This window comes from Mytilus galloprovincialis, chromosome 12 (genome assembly GCF_965363235.1).
Source record: "Mytilus galloprovincialis chromosome 12, xbMytGall1.hap1.1, whole genome shotgun sequence".
Classification (NCBI taxonomy): Eukaryota; Metazoa; Mollusca; class Bivalvia; order Mytilida; family Mytilidae; genus Mytilus; species Mytilus galloprovincialis.
The window spans coordinates 54,848,911-54,867,745 of record NC_134849.1 but is presented as its reverse complement, the minus strand read 5'-3'; the positions used below and the strand labels follow the sequence as shown (position 1 = coordinate 54,867,745).

General features: G+C 32.7%; 1 protein-coding gene across 1 annotated transcript; it reads right to left on the bottom strand.

Moving 5' to 3' along the window:
* Positions 1–1,415: 1,415 nt before the first annotated feature.
* LOC143055523 (uncharacterized) lies at positions 1,416–17,220 on the bottom strand. Its single transcript, XM_076228683.1, has 10 exons — positions 16,958–17,220; positions 16,325–16,528; positions 14,686–14,786; positions 7,730–7,817; positions 6,211–6,333; positions 5,524–5,712; positions 4,817–4,936; positions 4,208–4,294; positions 3,207–3,285; positions 1,416–2,122 (listed from the first exon to the last, which is right to left on the bottom strand). The coding sequence occupies exons 1-10, from the start codon at positions 17,103–17,105 to the stop codon at positions 1,519–1,521; spliced, it is 1,743 nt and encodes a 580-aa protein (XP_076084798.1). The 5' UTR covers positions 17,106–17,220; the 3' UTR covers positions 1,416–1,518.
* Positions 17,221–18,835: the final 1,615 nt, after the last annotated feature.

Below are 18,835 nucleotides of genomic sequence, written 5' to 3'. Positions count from 1 at the left end.
ACGAAGCATTCAACACGAACATGATGGATCAAAAAAAATCTCACCTCACTGCAAGTTTAAGACGGCCCTCGTACCGGCTTGAGCGGAATTCATTGTAAAAATAATTTGGAAAGACTTTGTAAGATGTAACATCACCTAATCGGGCCAGGATTATATTTTAGCAGAAATTCTTTAATACAACTTGTGACGAAAGCAGCAATTTAAGCTTACAGTTTACTTTATGAGGTAAAACTATGACCACACATTCTCTGTTCTTATGCATTGTTTAGATCAATATTGACAGCCTCAATTTGGAAACATATAGTTTTGCAAATGATTTTTCGGTCTGTAAATAAAAACATTTAGCAATGTCTTATATAAATTGTCTTTTGTGCATTTTCTGTTAAAATAAGAAAGACCTTTAACTGAAAAACGATTTTTCGGTAACTCGAAAAAAAAAATTATACGTTAAAGATTTGTAACAAAGGATTGTCTTTGCATGTTTGAAACAAACTTACCAAAATGCACGCTGTTTGTGCTGATTGCACTATTTTACTGACACATTTCTAGCAGTTACTTTGTAAATGAGTATATGCAGCAGCATTCAACAAAACAAAAACATGTTCAAGGTTTTAAACCTTACAACTACTTTCAAATTAAGCGTTATTTCAAAATATTTCTCAGAATGCCTATATAAATCCAACTCACTCATATGTACAAGCGCATCAATTTTAACAATGTTGACTTGCATACTTTATGAACTATGTACAACACTGACATACAAATAGGTTTTGAGCTGAAGAATTGACATTACCGTCTTTTTATATAGTTTGTTGTGTAACATTATTTTACTACGAACCATCTATTTTGTAAATCTTCAATTTCAGAAGAGAAAAGCATATCCAACTATTGAAGTTATCATAGATAACGATCCCAGCGTTGTATGTATTTAAAAAACTCAATGCTGCCATCAGTGCAGAACATCCGTTAATATACCTACTAAATTGTGTCATTTGCATGACAGTCGTTACAATTGCAACTACAGTGAATCTGAAATTCAACTTTCCGAAAGACACGGATTACCACGAAAGGATGTCATGGTAACACTTAGCAGTAAACACAATGTAAGTGTGTCTATCAGAGCACGCGCACTTGAGTAAAACAGTGGTTGCAGGTTACGATCGTGTTTCTTAATTGTCATTTTTTGTGTCTCATTATCATTGGTCTTTTTGTCTAGCTAGCATTAGGTTTTAACCTACAGTTTATTATGAATAGTAAAATTCCGTTTTGAATTTTCCTCTGAGTTCAGAATTCTTGTGATTTTACTTTTCATGGTCTCCTCGCTATCGTGTCAATTACTTTTCAGATAAACATATTGTTTCGTTATACACTTTAAATAATTAACAAACATATTTATTCAAAATTTATGTTGATAAATCATTTCAAATTCAAAACCTAGTGTGAAAGAAACTTGTACAGCTTTAGAAAGTGACCTCCTTGACAATTAAACACAGGAACCTTGATACACACACGTTTGTGTCATGAATGTGCTCCGTCAATCTTAAAATGATCATAATAGTCCTCTTTGTCTAAAACAATCTTAAGATTTGAGTGATCGTAAGTAGGGTCCTCTGTTACTATCGTAGGTAGGTGGTCGTATACTTTTGTTACTGGGTCCTCTTTCTGTTTAACGTTATCTAGATGATCATAGTCTCTATTAATGGCATACTGATCGGATTCTTCTTCGGTTTTACTTGAAATTGGTTTTGCCAAACAATGATGTTTGGTCATTACACCTTCGGAACAATCCCTTGTTACACTTTGTACTTTCGCCATTTCATATCCATTTTGACCAGCTTTATCGTTCAAATGATTGGATTGTATGATTGATTGAATGGTGTTGATTGCTACTTGGTTAACATTTTGCCATTTCGGAGTGCAGTTAGACTGTGCATAATCGTATGTGATATTGTTTACAGTTTGAGGATATTTAAACTTCCCATTGTGCGGACTTAAGTTTTTGACTTCAATTTCATGGTAAATTACAGGTTGTGGCGTTTTGTTGTATATATGCCTATCCACCGCATCTCTCTCGTTTTCCGAAGGATTCAGCTCGTGACAAGTAGTTTTCTTATTAGACAGCCTGTAAAACAATAATTATTCAATAAATAAGAAATCTACATCGCTTTTCCGTTAACTTTGTCACGACTAGCACCGATACCTCGAGCAGTCGTGTCATCAAAGGAGTAGGTCCGGTAAGGGCCGATTTTGGCCTCAAATTTGAGGTTCATTTAACGAAAGCTTTTTGACACTTTTTAAACACGTAAGGGTCTATTTCAATTGATTCGATTATTTTTTGTGAAAGATTTTAATTCATTTAGTCATTCAAAACGCTCCGATTCAAGCTTTGATATGAAAAATCTATCAAATATGCAAAAAAACGTCACTTTTCAGATGGCTTTTGTAAAAAATGACGCTTCCGTGTTCATCCTCAACCTTTAAATATGTTATGTATTACCATTCAATACAACTTAGATTACAATATTATAAATGAACACGAATGCGGCCACCTTCATTTAAGACGGAAAGCATCTAAAATTTAACGAAAATGCTATAATTGTGAAGATTTCAATAATTTAGCATGACTTAATGATGCTAGTACCCGATATATGTGCATTGTATTCTCAAACACAGCCCATATTTATGAAGCTGAAGCATTATACTTTCCAATAAACAGCTTACAGATTACATTTTCACAATTGTGTAAAATTGCTATATTTTTGGGCCAAAAAGGGGTCTTAATGAACCTACTCCTTTCATCAGGATACCTCGCAGTTGTTATCAGTTATTTAAAATTAAGAGTTAAACATGATAAGCAATGTAACTTTTGATGTGTAAATCTGTATTTCAGTGAGAATATTATTCCGATGTCATTCAGTGTGTAAGTGTGTCGGCCTAATATACACATTCAACAACTATATTTATTTTGCAGTGATTTGGCTAAGTAATATTAGTCTCATCAATGATATAATTCCTTATCCGTGTCATGTTAATTTTTTCAAATCAAGGCCAAACGACTAATTGTTTGCCTGTAATGTCTAACGTATCGTTGCGTTGATTCATTTTTCATTTAAAAATTGTTTTATTCAGTCTAGGTGGGAACGGTTAAATATTAAGATTTTTATTTGTAAACTTATTAATTTGAATCAGTGAAATCAAGGAACTACCTTCTTCGATGAATAAAAAAGATGGCTAAAATCACGGCAATTACAGCAACAATTGATGTCACGGTTCCTGCTGCTATGTCTGTCAAATAAATATCATAGAATAAAGCATTAATTTACAATCTAGATGAATCCCAATTATATACACGTTTATAGATACAAGTATTGTTAAAATATCATTCTTTATCTCTGAAACATTACTGCATTTGTTTGCACCTGTCCTAAGTCAGATACACGTTGTTCAGTGGTTGTCATTTGTTGATGTCGTTTGTACGTGGTTCATACATGTTTCCTTATTTTCGTTTTTATATATATTACACGTTAGTTTTCGTGTTTGAATGATTTTAAACTAGTCATTTTTAAGACCTTTATAGCCGTTCGGTGTGAGTCAAGGCCTGGTGTTGAAGGCTGCACTATGTAATAGTTTACTTTTACAAATAATATTAGTTTGATACTTGTATTGTTCGCACATATATATACCACATCTTCTTACATTTTTTAGGCAATAGTTAAGGCGACGGTAATTTGTTTCTACACTCAGAGACAATTTCAACCTCAAAGGTAAGACACAATTTATAAAATTGCAGATCAGACGATTCTACAAAAATCTATGTTGTTCTTACTCGTATTTTGTATTAGTTGCATAAAGCCTAGGTTTAATGAAATACGCAAAGTGGGACGTAAATGCACGAGCGTAACGTATTTACTAATATAAGTAATGTCTGTACGATGGGAAAAAGGATGTATTAATTACTGCTAAATATGTTATGAAAACAAGAATTAAGTTAAAATCACCACGTTTGTCATATATAAGAAGTGATCAATTTAAGTCCATTAATGGTAAAGGTTAAGATATAAAACGAGAAAAAAATACAATAAAAAGTTATTCGAGTACAATCTCGTACCGATAAAAATGAAGCTGATTATTTAAAAAAAAATATTTTGAAAAACACGGTATCTTAGTTTTGAAATTTATGTGTGTACGTTGAAACTGTGAAACTTACTGCCAATTTTGTCTGATTTTACACTTTTCTGTTGCGGTATCATGACAGTTGGAAGTGAAACTATGTCACCTTTGTCCTCATTACCTCCTGTAACATATGCCAAATAATATAAGATAAATTTTTCTATACATATCATTTGTATTGGATATATTTCACATTCCTTTTTTAATAGTGTAGGATATAATTTCATTAAAAAAAACTATAAAATCCCAAAGGACCCATCTTTTTGATTCGGATTTTTTAAACTAATTGTTATAACAAAAATAGCTTTAGGAAGATGAATGACAGGAACAGCTCGAACATGGTTTACAAGTAACCAATCATTGGCATATGCTGTCCTTTTCACTTAAATTAAAGTCCCTCCTCCTCCTCCTCCTCCTCCTCCTCCTCCTCCTCCTCCTCCTCCTCCTCCTCCTCATCATCATCATCATCATCATCATCATCATCATCATCATCATCATCATCATCATCATCATCATCATCATCATCATCATCATCATCATCATCATCATCATCATCATCATCATCATCATCATCATCATCATCATCATCATCATCATCATCATCATCATCGATAGTTAAGATAGTATAGTATGGCTTTTAACTTACCGAATGTACAGTAAAACGGGGAAGTTTCGACACAAGACGTGATCTCTTCTTTATAATCATCATAGTCATCATCGTATTCTAATATGTAACATCCTTCAAGTGTTAAGTCTAAGGTGATGTCTATAAATAAGATATTGTTTTAATCTTTAAACCAAACGTTACATTGTCTTAGCCACAGCTGAGAAAATTTATATCTACAGAACAGAAGACAGTACATGTAATATCGAATAATTCAGCTTACGATATCAAAAACGCTATAAAAAAACCTCGATGATACATTCATTCACCAAAACGCATTCATAGTTTTCGTAACGGCATATTGACAAAGTTGATTTTTCTGAAGGAATATACATTTAACCATTAACATGATTAATGAACTGGCCAAAAATAAGTGAAAGAAAAAAATGCAAAACTGCATATTCGTATCTGCTTTCTATTTGTTATTGTGTTATCTCTTCCTTGCAAAGTCATTTTACTGCGATGATAAAACAAGTTGGCTTGGAGCATAACAGAAAGTACCGTGTTTGTTAGGACGTGCAGCATATACTGTGTGCAACAAACTTTACGATATTTAAAAAAAAGATAACCTGAAAAAAAAGACAAAAGCAAACCAACTTATATATCGTTTCATTATTTTACTATATCAATCTGAATGATAATTTGTACATGTTCTAAGCAAACTGCATCATGATAACAAAAATCCTTACATGACTTTCTGAGACGAAATGTTTCAATGTGACGTGTTCCACTAGTCCAATATTTTTGTTGTAATTCATCATGGTCATACGTATCACAGTAATTTTCCGGATACCACTTAATAAAAGAGTCTTGCCTTGCACATTCATCTGCTGCTGCCTGGTAGTCTGTATAGTTATCCTTTAACTCTACACCATTATCTGTAAGATATATATTATGATAAAATCAGCTATGTAAAACAAGCGTTTAAAATGGATGACAAAGGGAATAATCAATTAAAATTTAAAGGCAACGGAAAAGAATAAATCAACAGGCATCGGAATGATAACTTATAGTTTATACTTTTTTTTACAGAAGACAAATATAGAACTTAAAGTACAAGACCTCAAATTAGACTTTTGGAATTCAGTTTTTGATGTACAGCTTCTTATTATACTGAGGCTCAAAATAAAGATTCTGTAGTGTATGGTGTGTACCATAAAAAATGAATTGCTCGTGGTAGATTTTCAAAAAACTATGTTCTGCATTATTCTGGTACTTTAAAAATGAATAAGCATGATATACTTATCATAGATACTAGGACTAGAATTGCATACGTCAGCCTTGGGTTTTGTTATCAAAGACTCATTCGTAACAATGGAAACTAAAATCCACTCCATACGAATAAGGGATTGAAAGAAATACAAAATAGTGTTTACCACAAGTAACAGAGTATCTATGTTCTTCACACATTTCAGAACTACGTTTGAGGTGTCTACGTTCACACTTGACAGCAATGCAATGTTCTTTTGCATTATCATTGTCAAAGCTGGAAAACTGATCTGAAGAAAAAACAATTAATAATGGCTCTTTAGTGGCATTATATAAAGAAAACCTTAATGTTAATATTCCCCACCCAGCTTCATGTATAATTTTTCATAATTTGTTATTAACTTAATGTCGATTAAATGCACAGAACATGAAATTTTATTGCAGACATTCTTATCTTTGCACTAATTCGATCAGACCCATATCATGTTTCTGCATGTTTCTGCATTGTTATCATTTTTTGATATTATGATTTGTTTTTGATATGTGAATTTGTTACCAGTAACTTGTATGACAATAAAACAATTCAATTAATATTGGTTAGAAGTTTTTGTTAAATAATGTTCTAACCTTATGGCTTGCTGTTAGACAAGGATCCGTGATGAAGATCGTACTTTGGACTATAATGGTTTACTTTTACACATTTTAACTTTGATGGAGAGTTGTCTAAATGACACTCTTACCATATCTTCTTAAAATCTATATACTACAAGAACACACCCGTGATATCGCGGGTCCGTGACTGAATTAAAGTATATAACTATGCCTAAGCCTTATTTTAGTAATTGGTATTGTCATCTGATAAATTCATGTCGATTATAAGATACACAGTTTTCTCTGCTTTCAACTCTTTCTGTTTGAACCCGTCGACCTGGGACTTATCAATTATTGGAAATATTAAAATTATTTGGAAAACAAAAGGTCCAGGCGATCCAGGAATGGGGTATTTTTTAATCAATAGCATTGTCCTATATTAGTTATTTTAGAATCGACCTGGGACTTATCAATTATTGGAAATATTAAAATTATTTGGAAAACAAAAGGTCCAGGCTATCCAGGAATGGGGTATTTCTTAATCAACAGCATTGTCCTATATTAGATATCTTAGAAAGTCTTGCTGATTGCTGAATAAAGCTACCAATGATTGAATTTATAAAATCCTAAATACACCGTTTGGTGGTGCTCCTGTCAAATGCAGAACGTACAGATAAGGTAATAGCTAACAGGTGAATTTTCCTTTTGTATCGGTATTGGATTAGACCCGGAACTTGTTAATTATTGGCAATATTAATTATGTGGAAAACAAAAGGGTCTGGAGTGGTGTAATTTTTAATCTACACTATTGTCCTATATTAGTTATATATAGAGTTGAATTCTTTGATTTGTCGTTTTTACCCGATGACGGCTGACAAATTGGACCTCGTAATTTTAGTATTATAGATACATTTTTTCGGAAAATGAAAAAAAAACACAGTTAGATAACCATGTACATTGTATATAAGTTTAATTTTAAATCATCATCGATTGGTATATATCGAACACGGTATATTGTGTGTATGGATTCTGTGCTGCTCATGGTTAAAGAATATCGAAGGTCAATTAGTGGTCGTTAACTAAACATGTACTCACGTTCCCACACTTTGTAGCATCCGACACAATTACAGTTAGCGCTTCTGTGGAAAGACTGTATGTCTTCAATACAATAACAATCTTTTCCCTTTGAATGACAACTTTAAAAGTTTTTATAAATAAACATGTGTATTACTATTTGTGTTTTATTTTTCACGTTAAAGGACGAAATATAGTAAAATAATGTATGAACCAAATTTTTTCTTAAGCTGTTGACAGATAAATAAATAATAAAGGAAACCTTCATTGCCGTTTTTCTACTAAAATCACAGTGCATTGAATGAAACATTGAATATAACTACTAGATGGAAGTTGCTTTTTTCATCAATTCTCGCGAATTTCTTTAAAAGATGGCTTCATAATATATACATGTATTTGCGTACGTACAGATGGGTGTGGTCCTAACCTTGACAAAAGTTAACTTCTTTTTAGCAGACCAGCAAGTTAACTTCGTCTACGGTGGACCAGACCTACGGTCCGTTATTTTATGACTGCTGCAGACCTATCGACGGGTTTGCTCCAGACCAGACCTGTGGACAAGTCTGCTTTTGACCAGTCCTGAGGACAGGTCTGCCCCAGACCAGACCTGTGGACAGGTCTGTTCCTGACCAGACCTGTGGACAGGTCTGCTTCTGACCAGACATGTGGATAAGTCTTCTATTGACCAGACCTGGGGACATGTCTGCTTATGAAATGTTATCGTTTTTGCGACTTTTCATATCAGACTTCAGCTTTATTAAAATATGTATAAACAACATTCGCATTGTTCTTCCCCAGAAGGCCTCTGATAGAAAAATTCTTTACTCGATATACTCTACTAGACATTATTCATAACAACACAAATCTTTCTTTTTTTATTTTATATATTCTTATATACGTTAGTCGATTACATAGAGCTTTCATATTTTTCTAATTAGAAGGCGGATATAAAGGTTATACAACGCATCGAAACAACATTCTCATATCATGGGATATCAACATCTTTGTCGACGTTACTTCGTTCCCCGTTTTTTACCTGTCTCTTCCTTATTTTACTTTATGCATTTATACATGCATGGATATTTCATTGTTATTCTACTTGTTTGGATTGTATTTACTATTCTTTTTCCGCAGAATATTCTAACGAAAATTGTACAGTTGTACAGTGTCCGGATACGATGTGGTAAAACTACCAACAATCTCGTCATATTCGTCAGATTTGTCGAGAGATTTGTGCACATGAATGAAATAGTTGTCACTTGACGTTTAACTACAAATAAAATAAATCAACCGACATCAAAGATATTATGAATACAGAGATGAAACGCTGACATTCTCAATTATGCGGGGAAAAAATTGGCAATAATTGTTTTCCTTATTGCTTACATTCATGATTTGCCATCCTACTAACATCTTCGCAGGAGTGCCAGAAGAAGACATAAAGGCACCATCCCAACAGCGGTCATTTATTTTATACATTGAATCCAGACATAAAAAATTTACTATGCGAATATATATAGATTTTTAAATTAAAGTGCACTTATGCAGGTCAGTTTTTGGTCGATGCGGTCTAATAATTTTGTTGTATAAGTCAGCATGAGGTATTAAAACTACTGAAATTTTGTTACGTATCAAGTCACAACGAGGTATCAAAACTACTGACATTTTGTTACATATCAATATTTTGAATAAAAGGAGGCCATGCTAGCACCCTAAATTTATGCGAACAAAAATTTGTTGTTATTGTATTGCAATATTGTTGCCCATTGTAATATACATTGAATCCTAACACAAAAATATGGCTGATTTACTATTTAGGTATACATGGTATATAGATTAACAAATTAAAGTGCACATATGGTCAGTTTTGGTCAATGCGGTCAAATCATTTTGTTGTTCAAGTCAACATGAGCAGATGAGGTATCAAAACTACTGAATTTTTGTTACGTATCAATATTTTGAATAAAAGAAGGACATGGTGGCACCCTTAGTTTTTGCAAACTAAAATTTGTTGTTATTATATTGCAAAATTACTGTCCATTGTAATATACATTGAATCCAGACATAAAAAATATGGCTTATTTACTATGCGGGTATGTATATTTACAAATTAAAGTGCACATATGGTCAGTTTTGGTCAATGCGCTCAAAGAATTTTGTTGTACAAGCATGACAAGTCAGCATGAAGTATCAAAACTACTGACATTTTGTTACGTATCAATATTTTGAATAAAAGGAGGACATGCTGGCACCCTTAATTTTTGCTAGCAAACAATTGTTTTAAATGTATTACAATATTGCTGTCCATTGTAATATACATTGAATCCTGACATAAAAAATATGGCTGATTTACTCTGCGGGTATACATGGTATATAGATTAACAAATTAAAGTGCACATATGGTCAGTTTTGGTCAATGCGGTCAAATCATTTTGTTGTTAAAGTCAACATGAGGTATCAAAACTACTGAAATTTTGTTACGTATCAATATTTTGAATAAAAGGAGGACATGCTGGCACCCTAAATTTATGCGAACTAAAATGTGTTGTTATTATATTGCAAAATTACTGTCCATTGTATTATACATTGAATCAAGACATAAACAATATGGCTTATTTACTATGCGGATATATATATTTACAAATTAAAGTGCACATATGGTCAGTTTTGGTCAATGCGGTCAAATCATTTTGTTGTTAAAGTCAACATGAGGTATCAAAACTACTGAAATTTTGTTGCGTATCAATATTTTGAATAAAAGGAGGACATGCTGGCACCCTAAGTTTATGCGAACAAAAATTTGTTGTTCAGGTTATTATTGTATTGCAATAAAGCTGTCCAATATTGTATTATACATTGAATCCTGGCATAAAAAATATGGCTGATTTACTATGCGAGTATACATGGTATAAAGATTAACATATTAAAGTGCACATATGGTCAGTTTTGCTCAATGCGGTCAAATCATTTTGTTGTACAAGTCAACATGAGGTATCAAAACTACTGAAATTCTGTTACGTATCAATATTTTAAATAAAAGGAGGACATGCTGGCACCCTAAATTAATTCGAACTAAAATGTGTTGTTATTATATTGCAATATTACTGTCCATTGTATTGTACATTGACTCTTGATTAAAAAAAAATATGGCTTATTTACTATGCGGGTATTTAAATTTACAAATAAAGTGCACATATGGTCAGTTTTGGTCAATGCGGTCAAATAATTTTGTTGTACAAGTCAGCATGAGGTATCAAAACTACTAAAATTTTGTTACGTATCAATATTTTGAATAAAAGGAGGACATGCTGGCACCCTAAATTTATGTAGTCATGTGTTAAAATGTACTTTCATTTTGTATAGTAAATTCTATCCTGAAATGAAAATATTGCTGAATGTGGCTACATAGATCAAGGACAAATAACTAACAAGGACGTATAACTAACATCTAAAATACGTCCTTTCATAGATATACATATAAATAAGTGCAAATATGGTTGAGTTTGATAGGTATTGGAATATATATTCAGTGCCCGTTATCATTGTAACCAAGATCGCTTTTTATTTTATAGATTGGCAGATCACAGATACATTTGTGTTACAATAGTTATCAAAAGTACCAGGATTATAATTTTATACGCCAGACGCGCGTTTCGTCTACATAAGACTCATCAGTGACGCTCAGATCAAAATAGTTAAAAAGCCAAATCAATACAAAGTTGAAGAGCATTGAGGATCCAAAATTCCAAAAAGTTGTGCCAAATACGGCTAAGGTAATCTACTCCTGGGGTAAGAAAATCCTTAGTTTTTCGAAAAATTCAAGGTTTTGTGAACAGAAAATTTATAAAAATGACCATATAATAGATATTCATGTCAACACCGAAGTGCTGACTACTGGGCTGGTGATACCCTCGGGGACGAAACGTCCACCAGCAGTGGCATCGACCCAGTGGTGTAAATAGTTATCAAAAGTACCAGGATTATAATTTTATACGCCAGACGCGCGTTTCGTCTACATAAGACTCATCAGTGACGCTCAGATCAAAATAGTTAAAAAGCCAAATCAATACAAAGTTGAAGAGCATTGAGGATCCAAAATTCCAAAAAGTTGTGCCAAATACGGCTAAGGTAATCTACTCCTGGGGTAAGAAAATCCTTAGTTTTTCGAAAAATTCAAGGTTTTGTGAACAGAAAATTTATAAAAATGACCATATAATAGATATTCATGTCAACACCGAAGTGCTGACTACTGGGCTGGTGATACCCTCGGGGACGAAACGTCCACCAGCAGTGGCATCGACCCAGTGGTGTAAATAGTTATCAAAAGTACCAGGATTATAATTTTATACGCCAGACGCGCGTTTCGTCTACATAAGACTCATCAGTGACGCTCAGATCAAAATAGTTAAAAAGCCAAATCAATACAAAGTTGAAGAGCATTGAGGATCCAAAATTCCAAAAAGTTGTGCCAAATACGGCTAAGGTAATCTACTCCTGGGGTAAGAAAATCCTTAGTTTTTCGAAAAATTCAAGGTTTTGTGAACAGAAAATTTATAAAAATGACCATATAATAGATATTCATGTCAACACCGAAGTGCTGACTACTGGGCTGGTGATACCCTCGGGGACGAAACGTCCACCAGCAGTGGCATCGACCCAGTGGTGTAAATAGTTATCAAAAGTACCAGGATTATAATTTTATACGCCAGACGCGCGTTTCGTCTACATAAGACTCATCAGTGACGCTCAGATCAAAATAGTTAAAAAGCCAAATCAATACAAAGTTGAAGAGCATTGAGGATCCAAAATTCCAAAAAGTTGTGCCAAATACGGCTAAGGTAATCTACTCCTGGGGTAAGAAAATCCTTAGTTTTTCGAAAAATTCAAGGTTTTGTGAACAGAAAATTTATAAAAATGACCATATAATAGATATTCATGTCAACACCGAAGTGCTGACTACTGGGCTGGTGATACCCTCGGGGACGAAACGTCCACCAGCAGTGGCATCGACCCAGTGGTGTAAATAGTTATCAAAAGTACCAGGATTATAATTTTATACGCCAGACGCGCGTTTCGTCTACATAAGACTCATCAGTGACGCTCAGATCAAAATAGTTAAAAAGCCAAATCAATACAAAGTTGAAGAGCATTGAGGATCCAAAATTCCAAAAAGTTGTGCCAAATACGGCTAAGGTAATCTACTCCTGGGGTAAGAAAATCCTTAGTTTTTCGAAAAATTCAAGGTTTTGTGAACAGAAAATTTATAAAAATGACCATATAATAGATATTCATGTCAACACCGAAGTGCTGACTACTGGGCTGGTGATACCCTCGGGGACGAAACGTCCACCAGCAGTGGCATCGACCCAGTGGTGTAAATAGTTATCAAAAGTACCAGGATTATAATTTTATACGCCAGACGCGCGTTTCGTCTACATAAGACTCATCAGTGACGCTCAGATCAAAATAGTTAAAAAGCCAAATCAATACAAAGTTGAAGAGCATTGAGGATCCAAAATTCCAAAAAGTTGTGCCAAATACGGCTAAGGTAATCTACTCCTGGGGTAAGAAAATCCTTAGTTTTTCGAAAAATTCAAGGTTTTGTGAACAGAAAATTTATAAAAATGACCATATAATAGATATTCATGTCAACACCGAAGTGCTGACTACTGGGCTGGTGATACCCTCGGGGACGAAACGTCCACCAGCAGTGGCATCGACCCAGTGGTGTAAATAGTTATCAAAAGTACCAGGATTATAATTTTATACGCCAGACGCGCGTTTCGTCTACATAAGACTCATCAGTGACGCTCAGATCAAAATAGTTAAAAAGCCAAATCAATACAAAGTTGAAGAGCATTGAGGATCCAAAATTCCAAAAAGTTGTGCCAAATACGGCTAAGGTAATCTACTCCTGGGGTAAGAAAATCCTTAGTTTTTCGAAAAATTCAAGGTTTTGTGAACAGAAAATTTATAAAAATGACCATATAATAGATATTCATGTCAACACCGAAGTGCTGATTACAAGCAACGTTTTATGCGTACTATATTTTCAAATATTTGTATTAAATCCTGTTTATATAACGGAAGTATTAATTTTACTTTATTTTCGATGTTTATACTGCGAAACAAAATTATTAAAAAATATTTTAAAAAAATCGACGTAGAGCGGTCCTGGTTACATGTACAAGTTAACTTAGTGTTGAGCATACCAGTCAATAGTTAACTTTGGAACAGGTCTGGTTTCGATCGGATTTGTCAAAGCAAAAGTTAACTTATATGTTAACTCTGTGGCAGGACTGGTTTCGAAGTTAACCTATGTTAACTTTACGGCAGGACTGGTTCCGAAGTTAACTTATGTTAACTTGACGGCAGGACTGGTTCGAAGTTAACTTATATCAATAGCGGACCTGGTTCGAAGTTAACTTTTTGGCAGACATAAAAACAGTCCTAGGACCAAGTCCGATTTTCAAGTTAACTAGATTTTGTTCCTATGACTGGTCAGAGCGGTCCTAAATCCGGTCACAGGTTAACTTTGACCAGTCCAGATGACTGGTTATCAAGTTAACTTGCTGTACAGGTTAGGACTGCACCCATCTGTATTGAATAGCCAGACAATGCATTATATTTACAAATGTGTAGCTATAATTGACGAAAATGGATACTTTCATAATTTTCCCGACAACATCGTTTGCAACACTCATAAAACACTTAAAAATATGTTGTTTTAATAATTGGATTCACATTGTGTAAAAGAATGATGAAATGATAAAAAGTGATTAATGTAACAATGCTTAATGAAAAAACACGATGGGCATAAACGCATCTAAATGTCTCTATACGTACTTCAATAAGCAGACTGATGGTGTCTAGTAAGTGGTGTAAGAGCTCGAAATGACAACATTGTAAAAAAACAACATCTAAATTAACAAAAAAGGAATCACTAATACGATTTGACATAGGTTTAAAAAACTTACTTTGATACTATAAAATTTGTAACCATTACATAACATCTGACATTCTTGCTCAGAAGTTTCAATCACAAAGTGTTTGAAGTCTCCATAAATGTAAAAGCATCCTGTATACAATAAAAATAAACTAGAACATAAATTTGAAGTGTTTCGATATAAAAGTTGAAGTCATAAATTTATTACACCATGTTTTTTTTCAAAATTTGACTTTTCAATATATGAATTGAATCTATATGAAATGCAATACAATGAAGAAAAAAAACATAAACTTAAGAACGTGTGCTTCGCTTGTTTTTGAATTTTGCTAGATATATTCTGAATTTTCTGGGTTTATTAATGTAGTGCCATTAAATAGGTTGTCAACCTATTCCTGCTTCACCTATTATTTTCCTTCCAAATTTCCAAGGCTTATGTATCAAAAACAAGCACAAGAACTTCATTTGTTTTTGCTTTTTGTCGATCTTTCATTTACATACTTTTGATTTATAACAGTCTTTTGATAAGTTAAGCTTGTTAGTTGAGAACAGAGTAACGAACATCCTAGAAATTGGTGAAACTTTTATTAGAACATAAAACTAAGACCTTTTTATAACTCAAAGCAACGCTACATGTCATCATGGTCATTTCGAACTAGAGAAAGGTCCTAAAACTAGCCAATTCAAATGAGATACATTTACTTAAGGTTCACGGGTCTTAATCGATTTCTTTCTTAATACAGGATTTCGCTATATTTTCTATAAATGAACTTTATCTTATACTTAATAGAAAAATAAAATAAAAAATGGGTTCACCGTTTATTTACGCTCACAATCTACCTTCGAAAGAAGCATACATTTTTGTATAGGTTCTTTTTTCTGTTGACCTACTTTTGTAATAGGAGACATAGTGGTAATATCGAAATACAAAAAGAACTAAATTACAGAAATCGCTCAAATTTTACAATAGACTAGTTTATTTTAAGTACAGCTTATTATTTGAAAATAATAGTAAAAAATATAGGTCACCGATGAGTTTAATGCCAAAAAATTGGCTTGTTTGCATCGAAGGGAGATAATTTGGAGCGTTTTCAATGGTATATACATTTTAAAAGTCATCTGTGTCCAATACGAATTGATTTTTTAATGTATTTTGTACCATCATGACCATATGATAAAGTAATAATTAATTTTTTTTTCTGAAATTTTTATACCTTCGAGCCTCCTTAATTCGTACAAATATACATACTACAGTTTACAGTTACACATTTATATTAGATAAAAGAGCAAACGTTTGGTTGATTTTGTGAAGGTGTATCAACTTAAAATAAACAACTATAGGTTTAGAACATCTTGCGGACGAATAATCAACATTGTTATTTTAAAGAATTTAGACTGTGAAACAAATCAAGTAAACAGATTTTAGCTGAAGAAAAATATTTGTACATATAGTTTTGTCATATTCGATTGAAAAATAACTGATTTGAGGTTTCATGAAATGTCATCACTGTTTTAATACTTGCATGGATCTCAAACGTAGGACAATACTTTAGAAACTCATTTATCACAGCTTCAAATGTCAGTTTTATTTATTAGTCAATAACACTGTATCAATATTCGTTTTACTTTGCAACATTTGTAATTTGTAAGAAAAGGTTAAATTTTCAAACCTCGAACGTATGTCCACTTGGTTAATAATTCGATTTTGCCAAGCCAAATGTCTTCGTGTTCTCCACTTTGTGTAATGCCACTGAAGTGTTGTAACAATAAAGTGACGTTACTTTCCAGTACTCCACCATGTATTGAACAGAAATTAGCAGCATCTATCCATGATTTTTCGTCATTGTAAAAAGTTAAATTTTGCGTGATCAATCCTAATAAATTGAAAGATTAAACTTAAAAAACAAGAACAGTTCAAACTAAGATATTGCAACTTTGTTTTAATTTGTTGAATCAATTCATTTCGTACGTCAGAATCGATTATTTTTAAGGCAAACAAATACCTTATGATTGTTGACCCCTCTGTCAAGAGAATAATCTATTACACAGTCATATTGTATTTTCTGATTTCCATACCAACAGTCGCGACAACAAAATAATATTGGTGTGCATTTTGAAGAAATTTACGATTGTTCTAAAAGTGTAAGTGTTTACAAGTAAAGTTGTATCAGACGGTTGTCTGGTATCATTGTGCTGTAGATTTTTATCCCGCAAAAATATATACCATGTTAGCTTTACATAATAAATCATGAATACATAGGCATACAACAAAACACATATAGTCTAAGAGAAACATGCCATACCTTTAAATTTCAATAATATTAGAAAAACGTGAATCAAGAGCTGAAGTTTCTCCATATTCCAGTATAAACACAAATCCTGATAGACTTCCCTCTCAAAAGGAAGTTTTATTTTCCCAACGTCCCATCGTAATAACATATCAAGTACCATTGATATTATAACAATAATTATTTATGACACGAGAAATACAAATAGAACCAGAAAAAGAACGTGTGCACAGCAATTTACTTAACCTGAATTGTTTACTAGCAAATAAAAGCTCATGATAAAAATATGAGTTAAAGCAATATTTCATTTGCATCTTGTCAGAGAGAAAACCGAGATTAAGTAAAGTCAATAATTGTCTTTGGATAAAGGCACGGGAAAAAGTTACCACAAACTTGAAACAACTATATATAAATCATCAAATTTATTTTGTTCTACATCTGAATGGAACATCAAATATAAAAAATACAAAAGGTACACAACACGATAAGTCCCCTAGCTATCGAAAAAGTTCAGGACTTCCCGTGTACATATACTTATGATAAATAATTTGTGAATATAAACAAAATAGAAAAACAAAGAATATGGTTTATCCATCTATGACAGGAAATCAGTATATGTACAACAAAGACCACAGTGCAAATAAACAACCCTCGTGTTGCTGTTTGTCATCTAAAAGTCACATATAGGCCAAAACTGCAAAATTCCTGAACTGCTGTAAGGACATTTTCAGAAAAGAATATTGGGTTGAACCTGGTTTTACGTCCTGCTTATATGGCAATGTACAAAATACCGCTAAAAAGACAACATTGCGTGACAAGAGTTCAAAACAAATACATGGAAGAAAACTCAGGACAGATAAATATATAGAAAGGAATAATATAAAAGTGCATTTTGACATGTAAACCACAGAATGACATGAACACCGAAAACTTATTTTCGCATTTACCAATTAATAAAATGCTGTGCAGCTAATACCATTGTTTTTATGTATTGCAATCATACATCGGTGGCATTGTAACTGACTGATCGATAGTGTATGATTGTCAAACTTAGATTATCCGATTCGATACTAACATGACTAAGATATATTTAATGTTTCATGTCAGCATCATAACTTTTTTTTATTTAAGCGTGTTTATTTCTTTTTTGTTTAAATAGTTTTATTACTCTGCATATGGCTGGACGTGAAGTAGTAATACACAATCAAACTTAATAATACTAAACATATATGAAAGTTTTAAAGATTTATAAACTGTAATAAATATCGATTGTAAAAGTGGAAATAACGTGGGAAAATCTATCTGAATGCTACACGGAAAAACTTCCCACTTCTTGTTTAAATTAGAATACCACACCACAGTCCATTAACTCATCCGTGGATAAATGCCCATACATATTAATTCGAACTTCCTTATTGTAGTATTTTAATTCAACACATAAGTTTATGATTCAGTACAAATGTTATTCTCGGTTAAAACAAAATCCACTGTATGTTATTCATAGTCAGTTGGAACTATTGATTGGGGATACAATGTTGGTAGATAAACTTGTAAGTACTTGTGTACAGGAAAACAAAATTAATGTTGGGGAGTTATACAAAAGGTTACACAAAACCGCAAGTAACGGAAAAGATGATACATTCTAAACAATTAAAACATTACACTGTAAACTAAGACTTAAGAGTAGGTAGGTTATAATGCACTGGTGTAACTTTTCTGTTTTTATAAGTTTTAATAATTACTAAAATATCAAATCATTATGACAAAACCACATTGTTCATTAAATGTAAATATAAATCTTTGAAACAAAGGATATATGTCAAAACGTTATTCCTACCAAATAAAACACCCTCTGATGGCAGTGGATATTCTCGTAGATCCTACATTCATATT

Bases quoted from the DNA above. Each gene is read 5' to 3' on its own strand.
- LOC143055523 (XM_076228683.1), bottom strand. From the start codon at position 17,105: ATGGTACTTGATATGTTATTACGATGGGACGTTGGGAAAATAAAACTT. The intron at 14,787-16,324 runs GTTTGAAAATTT...TATTGTATACAG, and splicing joins CAAGTGGACATACGTTCGAG to GATGCTTTTACATTTATGGA. The intron at 7,818-14,685 runs GTAAGTTTTTTA...TGTCATTCAAAG, and splicing joins ACAAATTTTATAGTATCAAA to GGAAAAGATTGTTATTGTAT.